Source organism: Tympanuchus pallidicinctus, unplaced genomic scaffold, assembly GCF_026119805.1.
Source record: "Tympanuchus pallidicinctus isolate F22 unplaced genomic scaffold, pur_lepc_1.0 scaffold2, whole genome shotgun sequence".
Classification (NCBI taxonomy): Eukaryota; Metazoa; Chordata; class Aves; order Galliformes; family Phasianidae; genus Tympanuchus; species Tympanuchus pallidicinctus.
Window position 1 is genome coordinate 43,196,345 of NW_026294721.1, and position 16,599 is coordinate 43,212,943.

Genomic DNA, 16,599 nt, shown 5'->3' on the forward strand with positions numbered 1-16,599 from the left:
AGATCCTTTTCAGCAAATAAATACTTTAGGTCCCAGTTGATACAAAAGTTTCCCACTAAGAAACCAACTTTCACTACTATTGACATTAGATTCAGAAATGAACACATTTTTCTGGCAATAAGTTCATTTCCTCTAGTATGTGGCTATTAATAGTCAGGGGACTTCTCTGCATATGGAAGCTTCACACACAAAATCAGCAACTATCAGAGCTCTGAACAGATGGACTGGAGAGTCTCAAACATACTGCCATGATGCTAAGCAGGAAAAAAAATCCATTATCTCTGCCAAGGGCATTTTATCCTTCTGCTTCCTGGTTTTGCTTTATTTGCAGCAAAATGCAAAGTTTAGCCTTTTTGTGAAAAAGCAACGCTGATTTTACAGCCCCTAATATTGCTACAGGTAACAAGAAACAAAACAAAACAGAATAACCCAATGACAGTGATAGATTTTATGCAAGCATTATGAGCTTAAATGCTGGCTGGTTTGTCATGACACTAAAACTTCAACTTTCCAATTTGTTTTTTGACCATATGGTGGACTCAAGCAATTTTGTATGTTCAAATAAATGTGAAAGACTTATGCTTACTGAATTCAGCATGCTCCTCAGCATTCCCAACAGCAAAAAGGCAGCTTCTGTGCAAACACTATGTACTGAAGAGGTAACAGTGCCACAAGAGGCAGGAACTCCAAATATGAATGTCCAGATAGAATCTAAGTCAAACTGAAAGAGGTAAAAGAAGAGAAAGACATAAAATAAACCCTTTCTGCAGTGCAATTCAATGCTACTTTTTATTGTATATATGACATTCACTTGACAATATCTAAATAATAAAGGTTACAGAATATAAAAAGATAAATCCCCCAGAAATTCGTAGCGAGATCACGTGTCATGAGACACTGAAGAAAATTCTTTCCAACCACAGAGCAACATAACTGCAGCTCCCTCCTTCTCTATACATTAACATCTTCTGAAATGAGACATGCCAGCACAAATGATGCACATTCACTCATTTTACTTCAGGATATCTAGCAGCAAAACTAAGTGTCCCACAGAAGAAACAAAACATGAACAAAGCAAATATACCAAGATGTATTTTCCAGTAATAAATTTTAAAAAAGCATTTAAAAATAAATAGAAAAATGACAAACTGCCCAACCTAGCGTTAAGAGCTCCACTGCCAGACATTTCAGATAGCTGCATTTCAGTTTAGCATCACTGTATTTCAACACTGTAAGCAGAAGATGAGCTTCAAACTCTGCAGCGCTGTAGTGCAACATGTGCCATCAAGTATTCCTCTTGAGAAAACATGGGCAGAATACCTTCTGATCTGTAATTTTTACTGTCAGTTTCCCATTGAGAAGCGCATGTTGGCACTCCTAGTATTTGTTCTAAATGTATCCCTTGTCAACAGCAGGCTCTTCTCCATAAAAGACTACACTAAGGCTTCCTATTTGTTTACATGCAATTAAAACAGGTTAAAAATCAACCTGCTGAGAATGATAATACATTTTTCCCTTAAGAACTGTGATGTTTCCCTGAAAATATAATCTTTTTTTTAAATAACTGTCTTGTTTTGTTTGCCACCTTGTGATCTCTCCTTACCACAATCACTCCTACTCTTCCAAAAAAGTCATACCCCATTCCATGTCAATTCGACCCCAGATCATCCAAAACAGAACACAGCTGCAGCTCTGCTACAGCAACCTATCTTCCACACGCTCCCACCGCATCTCATCCTCCCACTCCCAACACAGCATAAAACAGGATGCGCTGCCTTTTGAATCAGCTGCAGGGGATTGGGGTGTTAATCCATTATTTTCTTTGACGACAGACAGAGAAACACTTACATCTTACTAGGTAATCCCTACCTGTGAGCCCTGCTTACATCGGCCGCTGGCGATGGGCGCACTGACCTGCAGGTTTTCGGGCAGCTCAGTGACCGGCTGCTGCAAGAAAAGGGCCATGAGGAGGAAATAGAGTGCAGGTACATTTGTGTGCTTGGGGAGAAGAGACTGCAGGACAGGGAAGCCTGGGAAGTGACATGCATCACGGTTAATCTCCCGGAGTGTTGATCTTCCACCAGCACTCCTGCCAACATTGAACCCTGAGAGAAAGGAAAACACAAAAGCCAACAATGATAACAGGGAAATGCCTGCGAAGCTCACCCACACTGAAGTGCTGAACTCAGGAGGGTACCTCCCCAGAAATTCCATGCTATAAAAATAAACGCTTGAATATATACATACACACTCAGATCCATAAAGATATAAATGAGGAATTCAATTAATTAAACCCTGGCCACAAACCTGCACAAATTCTATCAGCAAGATTAAACAAAAATCAATCTCAGCAGGTTGCAGCAGAAATCTTGGAGTCAATGTCCTGTAATGTATTTTAAATAATACAGAGTATGAAAATTTAGGCAGTTGTATAGGTCACTGTCATTTGATTAGAAACAATTTTTAAAATACCTCTTTGGCTACAGTGTAGCTTGGCATCAGTTCAAATGATACATACCAAAATATGAAAAAAAAAAATAAAAAAAGGACAACTCCACATATGCTCTTCCAATATGACTGTAAATACACTTCTATTTTAGAAAGATTATGTGACTGAAGAAATTACCGGACACTTTAAAAAACCCTGAATCAGAAACAGTCCACAGCCTAAACTGTCAACGGGTTTCAAATTTTAAGGCACGTACATGCAAACATGAAGAAATTATTACACAGAGTACAGATCTGAGTCAGCCAAACAACAGATGCTGCAGTATGTTCACAACAAATCCTTGCATATGTAATATGGTTTTTTAAAGACTGATTGCCAAAGGTTTCCTAGTTCACTGCTGATGCAAAGAATGATCATAATACCATGAGACACATTATGGGAAGCCACCATAAACAGACTGAATTCCCAGACAGATGATCTATGTGAAGAATGAGGTTGCACAAGGCACTCTGGCAGAATTCAAAGGGAAAAGCACAACAATGTGGACTTTATATTTCACTGTAGAATACTCAAGTATACATTTCAGGAAAAGTCCTCCTTCAAAATTAAGAACAGTTCAAATTTTAACATCTATTTTCATACAATAAACCAGTTTGGAGAAGTCTTTAGTGAAGAAACAGATTATTTACTGCTTTAACACAGAGTAGTCGTTACTTGCACAACCACCTTAGAAACGATAACTAAGCTGTATTAACAGTAATTACAACTGCTCTGATCCAAGGTCAGCCCCAGCTCATGGGAAGATTGCCACTTAATTTTACTGCATTTGAACAAGGGTCTAAAACAGAACACTGAAGACAGGCTATATCCTGATCAAGGTTACAAAAAAAAAAAAAAAAAAAAAAAGCCTTCAGAAAACATAAAAGAGGAAATAAAGTTAAAAACATGCACAAACTTGTATAACATACATTACTTCTCTCCAAAGAGAGCTACTGTCACGGTGGTAACAGAAAAGGGGAGAAGTTATTCTTTGTGGCAACTTACCAAGCCGCTAAAATAATACTGACTTTAATATCAGGTGCCATGTCTTGTTTTTCTTGAGAAACTCTACAGTAAATGCATAGCTACTTAAAATCCAGTAGTTAAGGGATGAAAAAGAAAAGGAATACTGAAGTACTCCAAACAAAACAAAACAAAACAAAACAACAACAACAATAACAAAAAACATTAAATACTGCTTTCTTGGTGGTCCTGTACTGTTGTGGCAAGTGGGTGTTTATGACAAGTTGCACCTTCTGCTAAGATTTAAACTAGAATCTCCATAATTAAACTTCACAGCAAATAACTAAATGCCTTCAGCAAGCCGTGATGCAGCCTATGCTTTTCTTTTTCTTCCTTTTTAAATATTGGTGTCAAATGAAGATGATATAAAAAAGACACATTCACACAGAAATGAGCTCTGGGAGCCCTCCTGTCTCATGTGGCACCCCTTTAGAACAGACCATACAGACTTCTGTCAGTGGAGCTGGGGCAAACCAGCTACAAACTGTAATAAATTTCAGGGAATCAGAAGGGCAAAAGAACACCTGCACTGCCCGTTTACCAGAAACTAACTTTGTTTCCGACAGCTTAGAGATAGCTTAGAATATAGCACTGGCACCTTATACTGTCCATTCCTGTCCTGCAGGATAATGGAAAACTCTGGTAAGACTGGGTAAACAAGGCTTTAAGAACCCCCCAAAATAACCTTTAGTAGCAGCCAGGTGGCATACATGTGCCCAAAGAAGGTATTACAGAAAACTAAGCAGAGGAAAAGAAGATCTGAGATGAAGTTGTACACAAAGAAATTTCCCAGGTAGCACAAATCCAAACTGGTAACTCTAATTTGCACAGAACACAATAAAAAAGCAGCACAGGTTTAACGCTGCATGATGCTGTAACTAGTACAATATTTTTTTCTGAACTGCTTGAGCGTAGCATCTTGTGTGATGCCTTTCCATTTAGCTCAGATGAGCTTACCCACAGGACATAATTAGCCATACCTTGACAGTGATAAAAAACTGATTGCAGTTCAGGCTTCATGCAATACTGAACTATAACAACATCTGTGCAATGTCAACTGTGTAGAACTGCTCCTTTTTGCTTAGGAAATCTATTGTATCTCAGAAAAAATAAAGGGCAACGGCATCTGACCAAAGCAGAGCAAACAGTAATAGGAAGGGTGCACCTATAACAGAGTTTTCATACCATACCTAGCACAGTACCAATCTTATTGGTCAAGACAGAATCCGTCTGATCAAGCCAGCCTCCACCACTGAGACCTTCCTTGAATTTAATAAGGATGGACTGATTACTCAGCAGGACCACAAGAATTCGCATGGCAGCTGTGACCGTGGTGGAATGCAGATGTTCTTCCATGAACATCATAATCCAATCAAACCCCAGGGTCTTCACCAGTTCTTCACAAGCCCTAACAAAAGAGAAAAGGATCACACGTTAAAGCATCCTACTAGACAGCATAAGTCAGCATCCTCCACTACACAGCAAACTTCAAGACTGAAGAAAATTCAGATCTACCCAAGCATTTCCTGCATGCTTAAGTTAGCCTACCTCTGAACAAGGAATGTTATACTGCAACTCTCACTAAAGAGAATCCAGAGAGCAACATCAGTTTTTGTTTAGGTAAAGGGCATGACAGAATATAGCTAACTCAGACAATTCTGACTGGGATAGGATTTCTTCAATTGCTGTTTCTGGAATGCTGACCTGAAAACATTTGTCAACCAACCGTTCTTTGTAATTTCAACTTGCTGAGCCATACAGAGACATGAAGTTTTCACAGGTATACTTTTTAATAAACTGTTTTGGCTTTAAAAAATAATACTTTATCTATTTGTTTTACTAAGAAAATAGTTGTTTGGGAATATTTTAAGAAAATACTGACATGTAAGTTCCATCTGCTTACTACTATTATTATCGTAGCACAACTGGGAACATAAAACTCAAGAATCATGAACTCTGTTTCTTCCAGCCTACACACAGTTTATTCAGCAACAGCTGTGTAAATCATTCAGTAGTTCCTATAAAATTATACAATTTAAGCAATGAATGGAGTGGGGGTCTGTATAATTCTATCCCTTCAAATTAGAAAATATTATTCTTGCTCTATTAAGATCTTGGTACTTACTGCAAATTAACAGCTGTCTTTTCTTTGGAAGTATACAGAAGTTTCAGGAGGATATCTAAAAGCCTGTTCCTCAGTAGAATAAGATTAGCTGAAACAAGCCCTCCAAAATCATCCTCAGTTCCTAGAAAGTAAGTACAAACCAAATTAAGCAAAATTAGACTTCTGGAACATGGACATTTTAAAGACTACTCATAACCTCCATACACAGGTAAACTCAATCTGTTCCTACTGGGATCAAGAGAAAGCTGTACTAAAGCACAAGCAGCCTGCTACACTTGATGTGGTACACACTGCTAAGTAATGCTTGGTGCTTCCATTATCTTTTCACAAAGCATTTTTTGAGCTTCGAAGGATGGATAGAAGGATACTGCATCTTTTCAGACAATTATCTAAACTTCATTAGCTAATTGGTACCTGACATGCAAAAATAAAAAAATAAATAAATAAATAAATAAATAAATAAATTATTAAAGACTCTCAACAGTTGGATAAACATTATGTTCCTGTGGGATAAAACATAAAAAATAATAAAAGTTAAAAAAGGATAGTTTCCAATTCCCTCAAAATGTAAGACATGGGAAGAATGATTAATCTCCTTTCCTTTCAAGTCAGATCTCTGAACTCCTCTTCAGTTGAAAAACAAGCTTACTACAAAATGTAGAAACAGCTCAAGATCAACTTTACTGCTATTTGTTGAATCCTTCTTATTGTACCTTGCTATGTCAAAGGAGGAACACTTTTCACAGTATTACAAAAAGGAATACTCGAGGGGAGACACGCCAAGAACAAGACATTCTGGACACATTCTGTGCCCTAGTTTTGTGCATAAGCCACAGACAAGAAATCAAAGCATCTTTGAGGCCACAGTACAGCTTAACTGATGAAGACCAGTATCCTAAAAATATGAAATCTGATGCCTTCCACCTCACACTTCCCCCTTCACTCCTGTCCCAGAGCCATTCTACCCCATGTTTCTCCACTGCTCCAGGCAGGGAAAAAGCAACATAAGCTCTGGATAACCTGGGCCAGCCCACAGTGGAAACACAGATAGGGATCTCTCTCCTATAGCCAAGTCATTGTTTTTTACTGATAAAAGCTGAAATGTCTTCATCTTTGAGATTGCAAAGAGAGAAAGCATTCGGTAAGGAGAGACGTGACACGCAGTGATAAATTTGCAGACTACCTAACGTTGATCTTTGGGAAAAACAAACAAATAAAGCTCACTGGGAAGTAGAAATCCATCCCTGCTACTTGTTCCTGACTACCACTATATTCTCAAGGGATACAGAAACAAAAGAATCTTTGGGCATCCCCTTCAGATATTGGTTCAAATGCACCATTTGCCAAGGTCATTTCTCCCAGGGGACTCTGAGCAAAACTATGACAGTGTAAGTATCTTTTCTTTAAGAAAAGGGGTAGAAATATTCTCAAAACAATTAAACATAAATATTATTGAAGGCTAAATATATATGTGTGCGTATATATGTATTTTTTTTTACAAAAAAAGCTGGAAGGCAGATGTACATTGCACTTTCCTCTCCCATTCACATAATAAAACAGAGATACACAATTTAAGAAGCATGTTGGAGAAACAGAAGGACAAAGTGCAGTGTTAAGTGAAGAAAAACAAAATTAGAGAGTGTGGTTTTCGCACTGCTTTGCGTGCAACACTAAGAAGCGAAGTTTCACAGCTGTCAGCCACATTATAACAAAATGATAGTGCTGTACATTATAAGTATTTAACTACAAAAGAGAAACTAGTACTCTTCTATTTCTAAGTCATGCAATAACTTACCACTGTCAAGCTTTTCTTCATTATTTATTTCCATGACTACAAACTTCTCACAGACTGCAAACGTAGGTAAAGTGGAAGAGATGAACTGTCCAAACCTTGATATACACAAAAAGAACAACATGCATTGATATGACAGATGAATCCTCACCTATCAATAATTTACACCTAACATAAAATCAGAACACTAGTGAAAGGGCAATCTACAAAAACTTTCTCATATTTAGAGGTTGATAAAACAGCCTAAATCTGAAGTTGCTAGCCAAAAACCAAAGTCATGTATATTACTAACTGGAATCTTGGCAGACAAGTTTGCAGCTACAGGACTCAGAAAACTTGAACATTCAAGAAAAAGTGTGAAGATACCTCTGAGTTCTGGTAAAAGGAATTCCACAAGTTAAAGAAAAGAGAACAAAACATTCACCAACAACTACAGCTGAGCTAGTATTACATAAAAAAAAATCATTCATATAGCATAACATTTATGTCTACAGATTGAGGTGATACAACACAAGGTCACAGTTTTCAAGAACAAGATGATGATGAGCTGCTCTAAGAAAGGAGATAAAATATTCCTCTTCCCCCTGGAATTAACCTCGAAAGGTCCATAGCTATTTATTCTAAGCTGTTTGATATGTTTATCTTTACTTCCAGGAAACAGAAAAGGTGATGCTGGAACACTCCAATTTGCACTGGAATTCCACAAGAATTTAAGAATTATACCTACGCTGTCTCTTCTTGAATTGCTTACTGACATTTCTGATACCTTTGACTGTACTTGACATAAGAAGCTGAAAATAAAACTGCTCATAAGAAAAAAAAAAATCTAAGTCTGGTAATATTTTATCAATTTCCATAATAATCAAATAGGAAACGAAAAAACTCAGTTAAGGAGTTCAACTAATTTAAAAACATTTCACCCAGTCTTGAATGGATGAGTTGCAACTATTAACACAACTTTCATCAGTCTTAATTATGCAAAATAATACAATTACACATAATTACTATCATTATACCTAACAACCTTAAATATTTTTCTGTAGTGATGAATTAGAAAAAATCTTGAAATTAAGCTGTTGTGAGAGAGTCATCAAAGCTGGATTTTAACCAGAAGCATCCTCATATGCTCAACTTTGAGTAATAGTCAGTTGAATTTGAAAGTGCTCAGCATTTCACATGAAAAATGAAGCAAGAATAGGCACCATTGTTACTTCCCTGCAAAATGCCGAGCAGGTTCTATCATTCAGTCACACCTCTTTAAATATAAACTGAATTTAATATTTAAATCAAGTTAAAAAAAAAAATGGTTATGCCTATGCCCTCCATCACTTCTTGAAGGACAAAATTCAGTGCAGGAACTTTCTACATTTGTTACTCCACAATGGTCTAACTGTATTTTGATCAACATCAGCAACATAAGGAAAACACCTAAGCCAGACTGAACATGGGCATGGGCTACCTGAGTAAGTCATAACTGCTGGGGAAGCCTTGAAGCAAGAAGCTCAGCACATTGCTAATTGCAGCAATAGTAGGCTGGGAGAGAGACATATCTCGAAGAGTCAAGAGCAGCCTTGGGATAAGTTGGAATTCCCTCATTAACTTCGCATTCTTTGCAGCTTCACTGAAAGAAGGAAGGAAAGGAAGTGTCAAATTAAAATCGGAGCATCCTCTACACATTATCTAATCTTGCAAGCTTCATTAGTAGGCCAGCATCAGCTCATACCTGGACTCTGTGAGAAGTTCGATGAAGTGTTCAAATAACGACAGGTGAAGTTCATAGGGTGCATGAAGCCAGACCTGAAATACAGAACAAACAATGGTTAAGGTTTGTACTCGCATCCAACTGAAGACTCTAAACTGGCAATCAAGCTTAATATACCACAGGTTATGAAAGTCTTGAAGAGACAAAAACTTCTACCTGGCCACTGCACTTGTAAGCTGACTGCAAGGTTCTCAATCATTTTTTCCTCAAATTCAGTTAAGTGTTAAATACTGCAGTGCAGATTAAAGTAACACGCAGTGGTACCAATGACAGCCTCTGTAAATGTATCATGCTTGAAATTCATAGTTAAGGACAAAAAAATGTAAATGCTATCTGCAATTTTTTCCTTAAACAGACAGTAAACAGACCCAAAACTTATCAGTGGTTTACAATGCTGATGTGAAATGTTGGACGGTACTGCTGTGTTTATTTGAGTAAAGTGAAGATTGCCTGTTTGTGCAATTGACTTCTTATCTTCTGTCTGCACTGAACTCATGGGCTTTCCCTTACTTTTGTTTTGCCTTCCTCTTTACCCAGTCTTTACCCAGCATTTTCTGCATAGTATTTTAAATGATTTTGATCTCCTAGCAAAAAAAAAAAAAACAAACACCCAATTATTCAAAAGTAAGAAAATATATATAAAGCCAACGTTACAGCTTCAGATCATAAAACTGATCTCCTATTGAATAAAACATAATTCATTTCCTTTTCTTCAAATCTTATTTGAAATGATCAGAACAGTCTTTCCCTTATTCTGCTTAGCACAAGTTTGATCAGATTTTCATAAAATAATAAGATCACTGATTTCTAAATACAGAAATAAAAAAAATAGGAATAAAAAAAATCACAAGTCAGGAAAAGTGACTTGAAATTTTCTTCTGAGTGACTCACAGACTTATTATGTCCTTTTTTCTTTTTTTTTCTTAAATTAATACTATATGCTTACTCTTCCTCCTGTTGTTCTTGGCCTTATGTGAAAAAACGTGACACTGAACTTAGAAGTATGAAATTGGATAATTCCAATAATAGTTTCTGAATGACTATAAAATTGATGAAATTTCTCAGCTGGTTCCTTTTAACATAAAAAAAATCGAAACAAAATAAGCCAAGAATATTCAGCAGAATTCACGACTACACAAAGATCTTGCTCTGTGTAAAAGGAGTTGGGCTGTGATTAACAGCCTTCTCTCTGCTAACCAGTTCATCCAGCTTAAGAGTCTACCTCAAATATTATCTGAGGTAGATGCAGTAAGCTCTATTAGGCTTATTTTTAATTTTGTGAGCACAAAGGAATCATCGCTGTAATTCAAATGGTATGTTAAAAAAAATCAAAAAGAATTATTATTTAAACAGCGTAAACTTATTTCTAGTTTTAACATCCTCATCCAAAAAAAAACAAAAAAGAAATTTCAGTGATTTTTCACTTCTTGTTTTTCATTCTGTCACTACAGTGTATTACTGATCTTGGCAACAGTATTTTCTGCTTACATTAAAGTCCAGTTCTGTTAACGTGAAGGCAACAGGAGTATTTCCTAGACAGAACTCTTAAATAAAGATTCCAGGAGTTAAATGCTGAAATGCATATCTAAATCAGTAAACTGAGTAATTCCATGTGTTTTTTTTATTTTTTTGAATTAGGTGAGAATCACAACAGCTTCTCTCAGATCACTGCATCAGATACAGATCATACAAAAGGAACAAATGGCAAAGAGTTCTATGCAATGCCTAACATTGTCAATCAGCCTCTACCACAAATCATGTCTATTACATTTGCATTTCATTCTGAACTTGTCTATTGTCCTCACTTTAAAACAAGAGAACTTGAATACTTCATAGGTTGTGCAAGCAGAATTTTAACTACTTTAACTACTTTACTATTATATTTGCAGAAGACATATGATGAAGTGATTCCAATGTTCAGTGTTGAAAATCTATCTCCTACTATTACTTTCATTGCATATTTCATGCCTGAATATATTTACGGCAGTAGAATACAGATTAAAATAAAATTACTGTAGAACAGAAAACTACAAACATACAGGAGTTGGGCTCAGTGATCCTTATGGGTCCATTCCAAGCTTGGGATATTCTGCGATTCTATGATTCTGTAATCTTCTAGTACAACAAAAAGCATTAACCACCCTTGGTGCCTGTGAATTGTTTCAAGAGTGATTCAAGTGCAAAAAGCTGCCAATAATTTTGCACCTGAGTTATTTTACCATATTATTGTATGGTACATAAACAGTACGTTTGGAGGAGACTAACCTAATCTGCGCTGTTCAGCACTAAAAGCGCGCCATCAGTTTGGCGAACTACTCATTAACCAGTATCATCATCACTTTTCACATAGCTTTACATACCTCAAAATCACAGAGCAGATCCTGGAAGGCAGTGGAATTTGGAATAATGGAGGTCTCATGCCCGCTGTCAACAGTTCCCACCAAGGAAAAAGTCAGATGGAGTATGTGACTGTTCAGAAGGGATCGTTTCTTCTTTAACAGCATCGCCAGCAACTAGAATGAATAAACAGATAAGGAACCCTATGACAATTCAGGCATGCCATCTAAGAATAACAAAGCCTTCATGCCTTTTAAGAAGGCGCATAAAGTACCTCCAGTACTTGAGAGTTTTGATGAACAAGCTTGAAAAAGGCATTACTGTTGATTAAAAACAAAAACAGAAAGAAAAAAACAAACAAGAGTGTACCTAGCATACCCTTCAACTTCTGTTCTACATGGTAGAGGGTAGTAAGTAGTAAGTCAGTCACAGTCTACATCAGGCTAAATGGAATCAAATGTTTCAAGATAACTATACTGATCTCTGGCATTAAAAAGTTTGTAAATATGCAGCCCAAACCAGTGGCACATTTTCAGTTTCAATAAAATAATCTTCATCAGAATCAGAAAATTAATTGGTCAGATGAAGATAAATATATAGCATTTGTTGTTTTTTTTTTTTTGAAGTCTAATGATTCTTTTGCATAAGTGATTCTGCTTATTCTATCCCAGTGGAGAATTAAAAAGTTTTGAGCTTGAAAATGACCAATATCACCAATTATGAAGTCTATGCAATCATCTCAAAATAATAATTCTAGGAGCCTGCTTTTTTGGTTCCCATCATGTTCAAGTCGTCTCTTGCTGGTAGACCACTGATATAGAAGCTGCTATGTCTGTAGCAATGGGCTCATGTTAACAGCATTAAGTGCCATTTATGTTTGCAGCAACAGGCTTATGTTAATAGAGTTAAGTGACATAAGTTGTGCACTTTCTTGCTTTATTAAGGAAGACGTTTCAGCAGAACAATTCAATTGGCAGATCTGCTTAGAAAAATTTTCTACTTTGCTCTTTAGAAGCTATCCAACTAACCAGTCCCTGTTAAACAGCCAAGAGCTTGGTAAACCCAAGAGCACAAACTAAGGCCACTGCAACACAACAAGGAATTCCCATGGGAATTGCTAGCAGAGACACTGAAATTGAACAAATCCAGTCTGTTTTAAGGTATTTCTTACATACCTGGTAACCTCTGATTCTTTCCATTTCTTTGCTGGCTAGTGGATTGCTTTTTACCACACAGACTAAAGCCTTCACAGCTGCATACAGTCCCTCTACATCTGATGCCATGGCCACAAGTCCTAGAATAGCAGCAGCTCCACCAATGTACTGCAGAGTAGTGGCAACAGGCTTGGGGACAAATGTTCTTACTCCTGAGCAAAGGCAGTGAAAATAAATTAATTAAGATCAAGTCTTATAGGAAATCACTGGGAAATCATGTAAGCAATTTGCAATTTAGTACTGCTTGATTTACTAAAAGAATATCACCAGGAGCATTTTGACACCTCAGAAGAGGAAGTGATGGAAGTTTTGGACTGGAAAATAGTTAATGAACTACACACAAATAAGTATTTCCATGTGAATGTGAAAAAAGCATTCCATACCACTAAAACAAAAAAGATGTCAATACAATATAAAAATGTAAAATAAATTTAATCATGCACCATTAACATCACATTGATCAATATGTGATTCATCTTCTGGCACTAAGTTCTTACCAAGAATTCAGTAATGATATTTAAACTTCATAACTCCCAATTACTCAACTCACCCAAATATCCTATCAAAGCTGCACCAATGGAGCGTGCAGGTCCATTCAAGTGCCCTGCTGAGTTATGTAGCAGCTTCACAGGTGTGGCATTTTCATGAGAAGAAATTGCAAGCTTTAGAAAATGAGGGAAGGAAAAAAACAAAAAAGGGGCTCAGAAGGTTTTAACCCTTTCTACAAGAGTCTGAACATAACCTGTGTACTTTTCTCCTGTGATAGAGTAATACAAAACAAAATTAAACTACACCACAGTCATTAGGACATCCACTACTGTAGTCTCCAGAATTTAGGGGCGATTAATCTAACTTAAAAACAAGATCCCAATATATGGTTCTCTGTATAAGGAATTTTCTTAAAGTAAAAAACATAAACCAGTATTCAGATGTTCAAATGCACAGTCAGATAACTATGCTACCAGAGTTGTTCATCTGCAACAGCATAAGTATTTCTCAACTACATCATCTTAATTGTTTTTCTACATGATTACAACTTCTATCTACATTAAAAAGCAAAAATACCTCCATATGAAGCCAACCTACATAGCTATCGGTAATTTCAAGAACAGGAATAAAATCTATAGTTCCTTCCCCCCCTCCCCTTTTTTTTTTTTTTAAACATTGAAGTAATTACAGGCAACTCTTCTGATAAGTTATTGTTCCCAGTTCCTATGAGCAAACTATCTTGAGAAGTCATACAAATAAACTCATCTTCCAATGTACCTGCTTGGCAATTGCTTTACTATCGAGTTTGTTGTAAACCTTTCTTATTTTTGCCACTGTAAAAGAAGAAACTGAGAGTGCATAGAGACCAAAGGAGACCTTCTCTTCTGGTACTAATGATATTGGACATGGGTTATTTCCTTCACACTTGGAATCTTTGCCTAAAAACAGAATGAAAAAAGCATTGGTTTTCTCTTCAGTATTAACAGTAAAATATTGAAATCACACTAGAGGATATGCATTGGAAGAGAGCTTCTACAGACACATGAGATTTGATATTGCTTTTACATATTTTTCACAACACAGTCAAAACTAGATTGATGGCCTATAAGTCTACTGATGGCATAAAAATCTGCTATTTAACAAAGGATAAAACATAACATTTTCTTTCAACATCTACTTAATGACAACAGGTAGCCCATGGCCTGGACCTGTAATAAAAGATGCAGTTCTCTTTATTCTCAATTTCTGAAAAGTAACATTACTCCTGTTCTCAGTTTGTACCCAGCCTAAGAGCTGTTCACTTTCATTTCAATTTAAAGAAAAATGTGTTTGATCCATCTTTATGTGTGGCAACAGGCTCTAAACAACATCTTGCTAAGATAACTACTTTAGAACATGGTACAAGAGATGCACGACTAATTAAGAAGCAAAAGGCTCAGGCACTGAAGAGAAGATCTATTCCAACCTTTCACTTTTTTTAACCTTTGCTCCCATATTGGAGACTTCTTGGAAGACACTGCAAACAGGAGTGACAGCTGTCTACAGCGCTCAGAGGAATTGTGCAGAACACAGCACCTGAAAGCTTTGCAGAAATTCTCTTGTACATCATCAATCCAAGTCAAAAGGTGAAGCTAGCAACAATGAAATATATTGATGTAATTGAAAAATCGTGTATTTTGTTTACCTAACACTGAAATAAATGACAAGATTGGCATCAACATAATTTTTCAATAAGAATCACATCTCTGTTGAGTCTCACTTGAGAGAATTTCGGATGTCTCAGTTTCCGCATAAATGAAATTACTTGTGAAATTGTCTGCTCACACAGATGCCCTGAGAACATTCCTCCACTCCCACAAAGAAAGGAATCTATTCTACTGAACAAATTGCTCTTTGAGAGCTCCTCCCAAGGCCTGAAGAGTATCAGATCTTTCTCGTTTAAATGCAGGACAAATTCTCAGAAGACGGCAACCCTGATTACCAAAATGAGAGACAGAACTTCTGATGTAAGCACGGCACAGTTAAATGGCAGGTCAGATAGAATTTCCTCTGAAAGAACAACAGTAGAAGATTGCAAGAACTCATCCCTTCTCCAGGAGTCTCACAAATAACCATTGCATTAAGGAAAAGCAATCTTCTTGGGTAGAGAGGCCAAGATACAAGCCTCCAGTAAGGAGCTCCATAATACACCCTATATCAGACTCTTCAGAGTTTGGCACAGTGTATGTATTGCAAACAGCTTTGCCCCAAACAGAAATACATCCTCTGTTCTAGAGCACAATGAATGAAGAAAAGCGTATGTAGGAGAAATATGTTGCCATGCTGGACAAAACCAACATGTTAAGAAATGAACTCTCTTTCTTAAACCACTGTAGGATTCCAGGTGAATACGGACTTAGCATAAAGGCAGAAAAAAATTTAATTCTTGGAACTTAAAAATTGTAATAGAATTACTCAGATTTTTTTCCCTGTACATGTTTTCAGACTATCTGCTGCACCACAATCCCTCCTGTCTGACCTCCCCCTGCTGTCCCTTGGTTGATCTATTAACGTTTATAACAATTCCATTTCAAGATAGGTATGTTTAAAAGCTATCAACACAATAGCTGACACTTGTGTTTACAGTGCCTTCAAAGAAGGATGTTCCTTTTCCTCTCTGCTACTTTTCCTCTCTGCTACTGCCTATTTTCTTTTTCACACATTTTCTGCCACCAGATTCAACTAACTCAGACATCTTACTGACTACCATTTGAATTACTTACACGGTACATATACTGCTTGAAAGCTTCCAACATAATTAGGTCCCAGCTCATAAATGGTGCTAACTCCTGGGGCGGGCAGAACTTCCTCCAAGAAGTGCGTAGGGCCCAAGCGCCACACCAAGGATGAGAGCTGGCGCTGCGCAGGTGGTGTGCCGATATAGGCATAGACTGTGCTGACCACAGGAGGATTGGCAGAACCAGAGCCACTGGGACTGCTATGAATATAGTGAAGCTGTAAGGGAGAAAAGTACAGTGAAGTTACTGAGAACATCCAGGTACCGTGAAAAGAAAATGGATACTTTAGAAACTTAGGGAAGCATTCGGCAAAATGAGGGATATAGCAATTGATATATACGTAACATGCCGTATTCTGACACGGTATGGTGAAAGTGAAAAGCATTACCCAGAAGGTAAATGCAAAGATCAGAAGTCTAGTGGTTTTCAAATGACCAGGGTGTTCAGAGAAATACAGCATGAAAACACATCGAGTTCTGTAGATAAAAATGCGAAAGAGTGAGGTTGTATCTTGCCTCTAAAAACATAGTGCTTCATGACTGCTGCTGTTTGGTTTTTTTTTTCCAAAATCAGTAAGACTACCTCATAATCT

General features: G+C 37.0%; 1 protein-coding gene across 9 annotated transcripts in view; it reads right to left on the reverse strand.

Annotated features, from left to right (window-relative positions):
- Window positions 1–16,599, reverse strand: part of WDFY3 (WD repeat and FYVE domain containing 3) — a 139,691-nt gene that overhangs the window by 39,006 nt on the left and 84,086 nt on the right. For 8 of the 9 annotated variants that reach the window (XM_052682977.1, XM_052682976.1, XM_052682972.1 and 5 more), the window contains 12 exons: window positions 15,993–16,224; window positions 14,008–14,168; window positions 13,292–13,403; window positions 12,703–12,893; window positions 11,551–11,703; window positions 9,152–9,225; window positions 8,888–9,049; window positions 7,432–7,526; window positions 5,637–5,757; window positions 4,702–4,919; window positions 1,870–2,105; window positions 587–721 (listed from right to left, as the gene is read on the reverse strand). In XM_052682977.1, the coding sequence (XP_052538937.1) occupies window positions 587–721; window positions 1,870–2,105; window positions 4,702–4,919; window positions 5,637–5,757; window positions 7,432–7,526; window positions 8,888–9,049; window positions 9,152–9,225; window positions 11,551–11,703; window positions 12,703–12,893; window positions 13,292–13,403; window positions 14,008–14,168; window positions 15,993–16,224 (1,890 nt within the window). The remainder of the gene's footprint in view (window positions 1–586; window positions 722–1,869; window positions 2,106–4,701; window positions 4,920–5,636; window positions 5,758–7,431; window positions 7,527–8,887; window positions 9,050–9,151; window positions 9,226–11,550; window positions 11,704–12,702; window positions 12,894–13,291; window positions 13,404–14,007; window positions 14,169–15,992; window positions 16,225–16,599) is intronic. The other variant, XM_052682973.1, reaches the window with a different exon arrangement.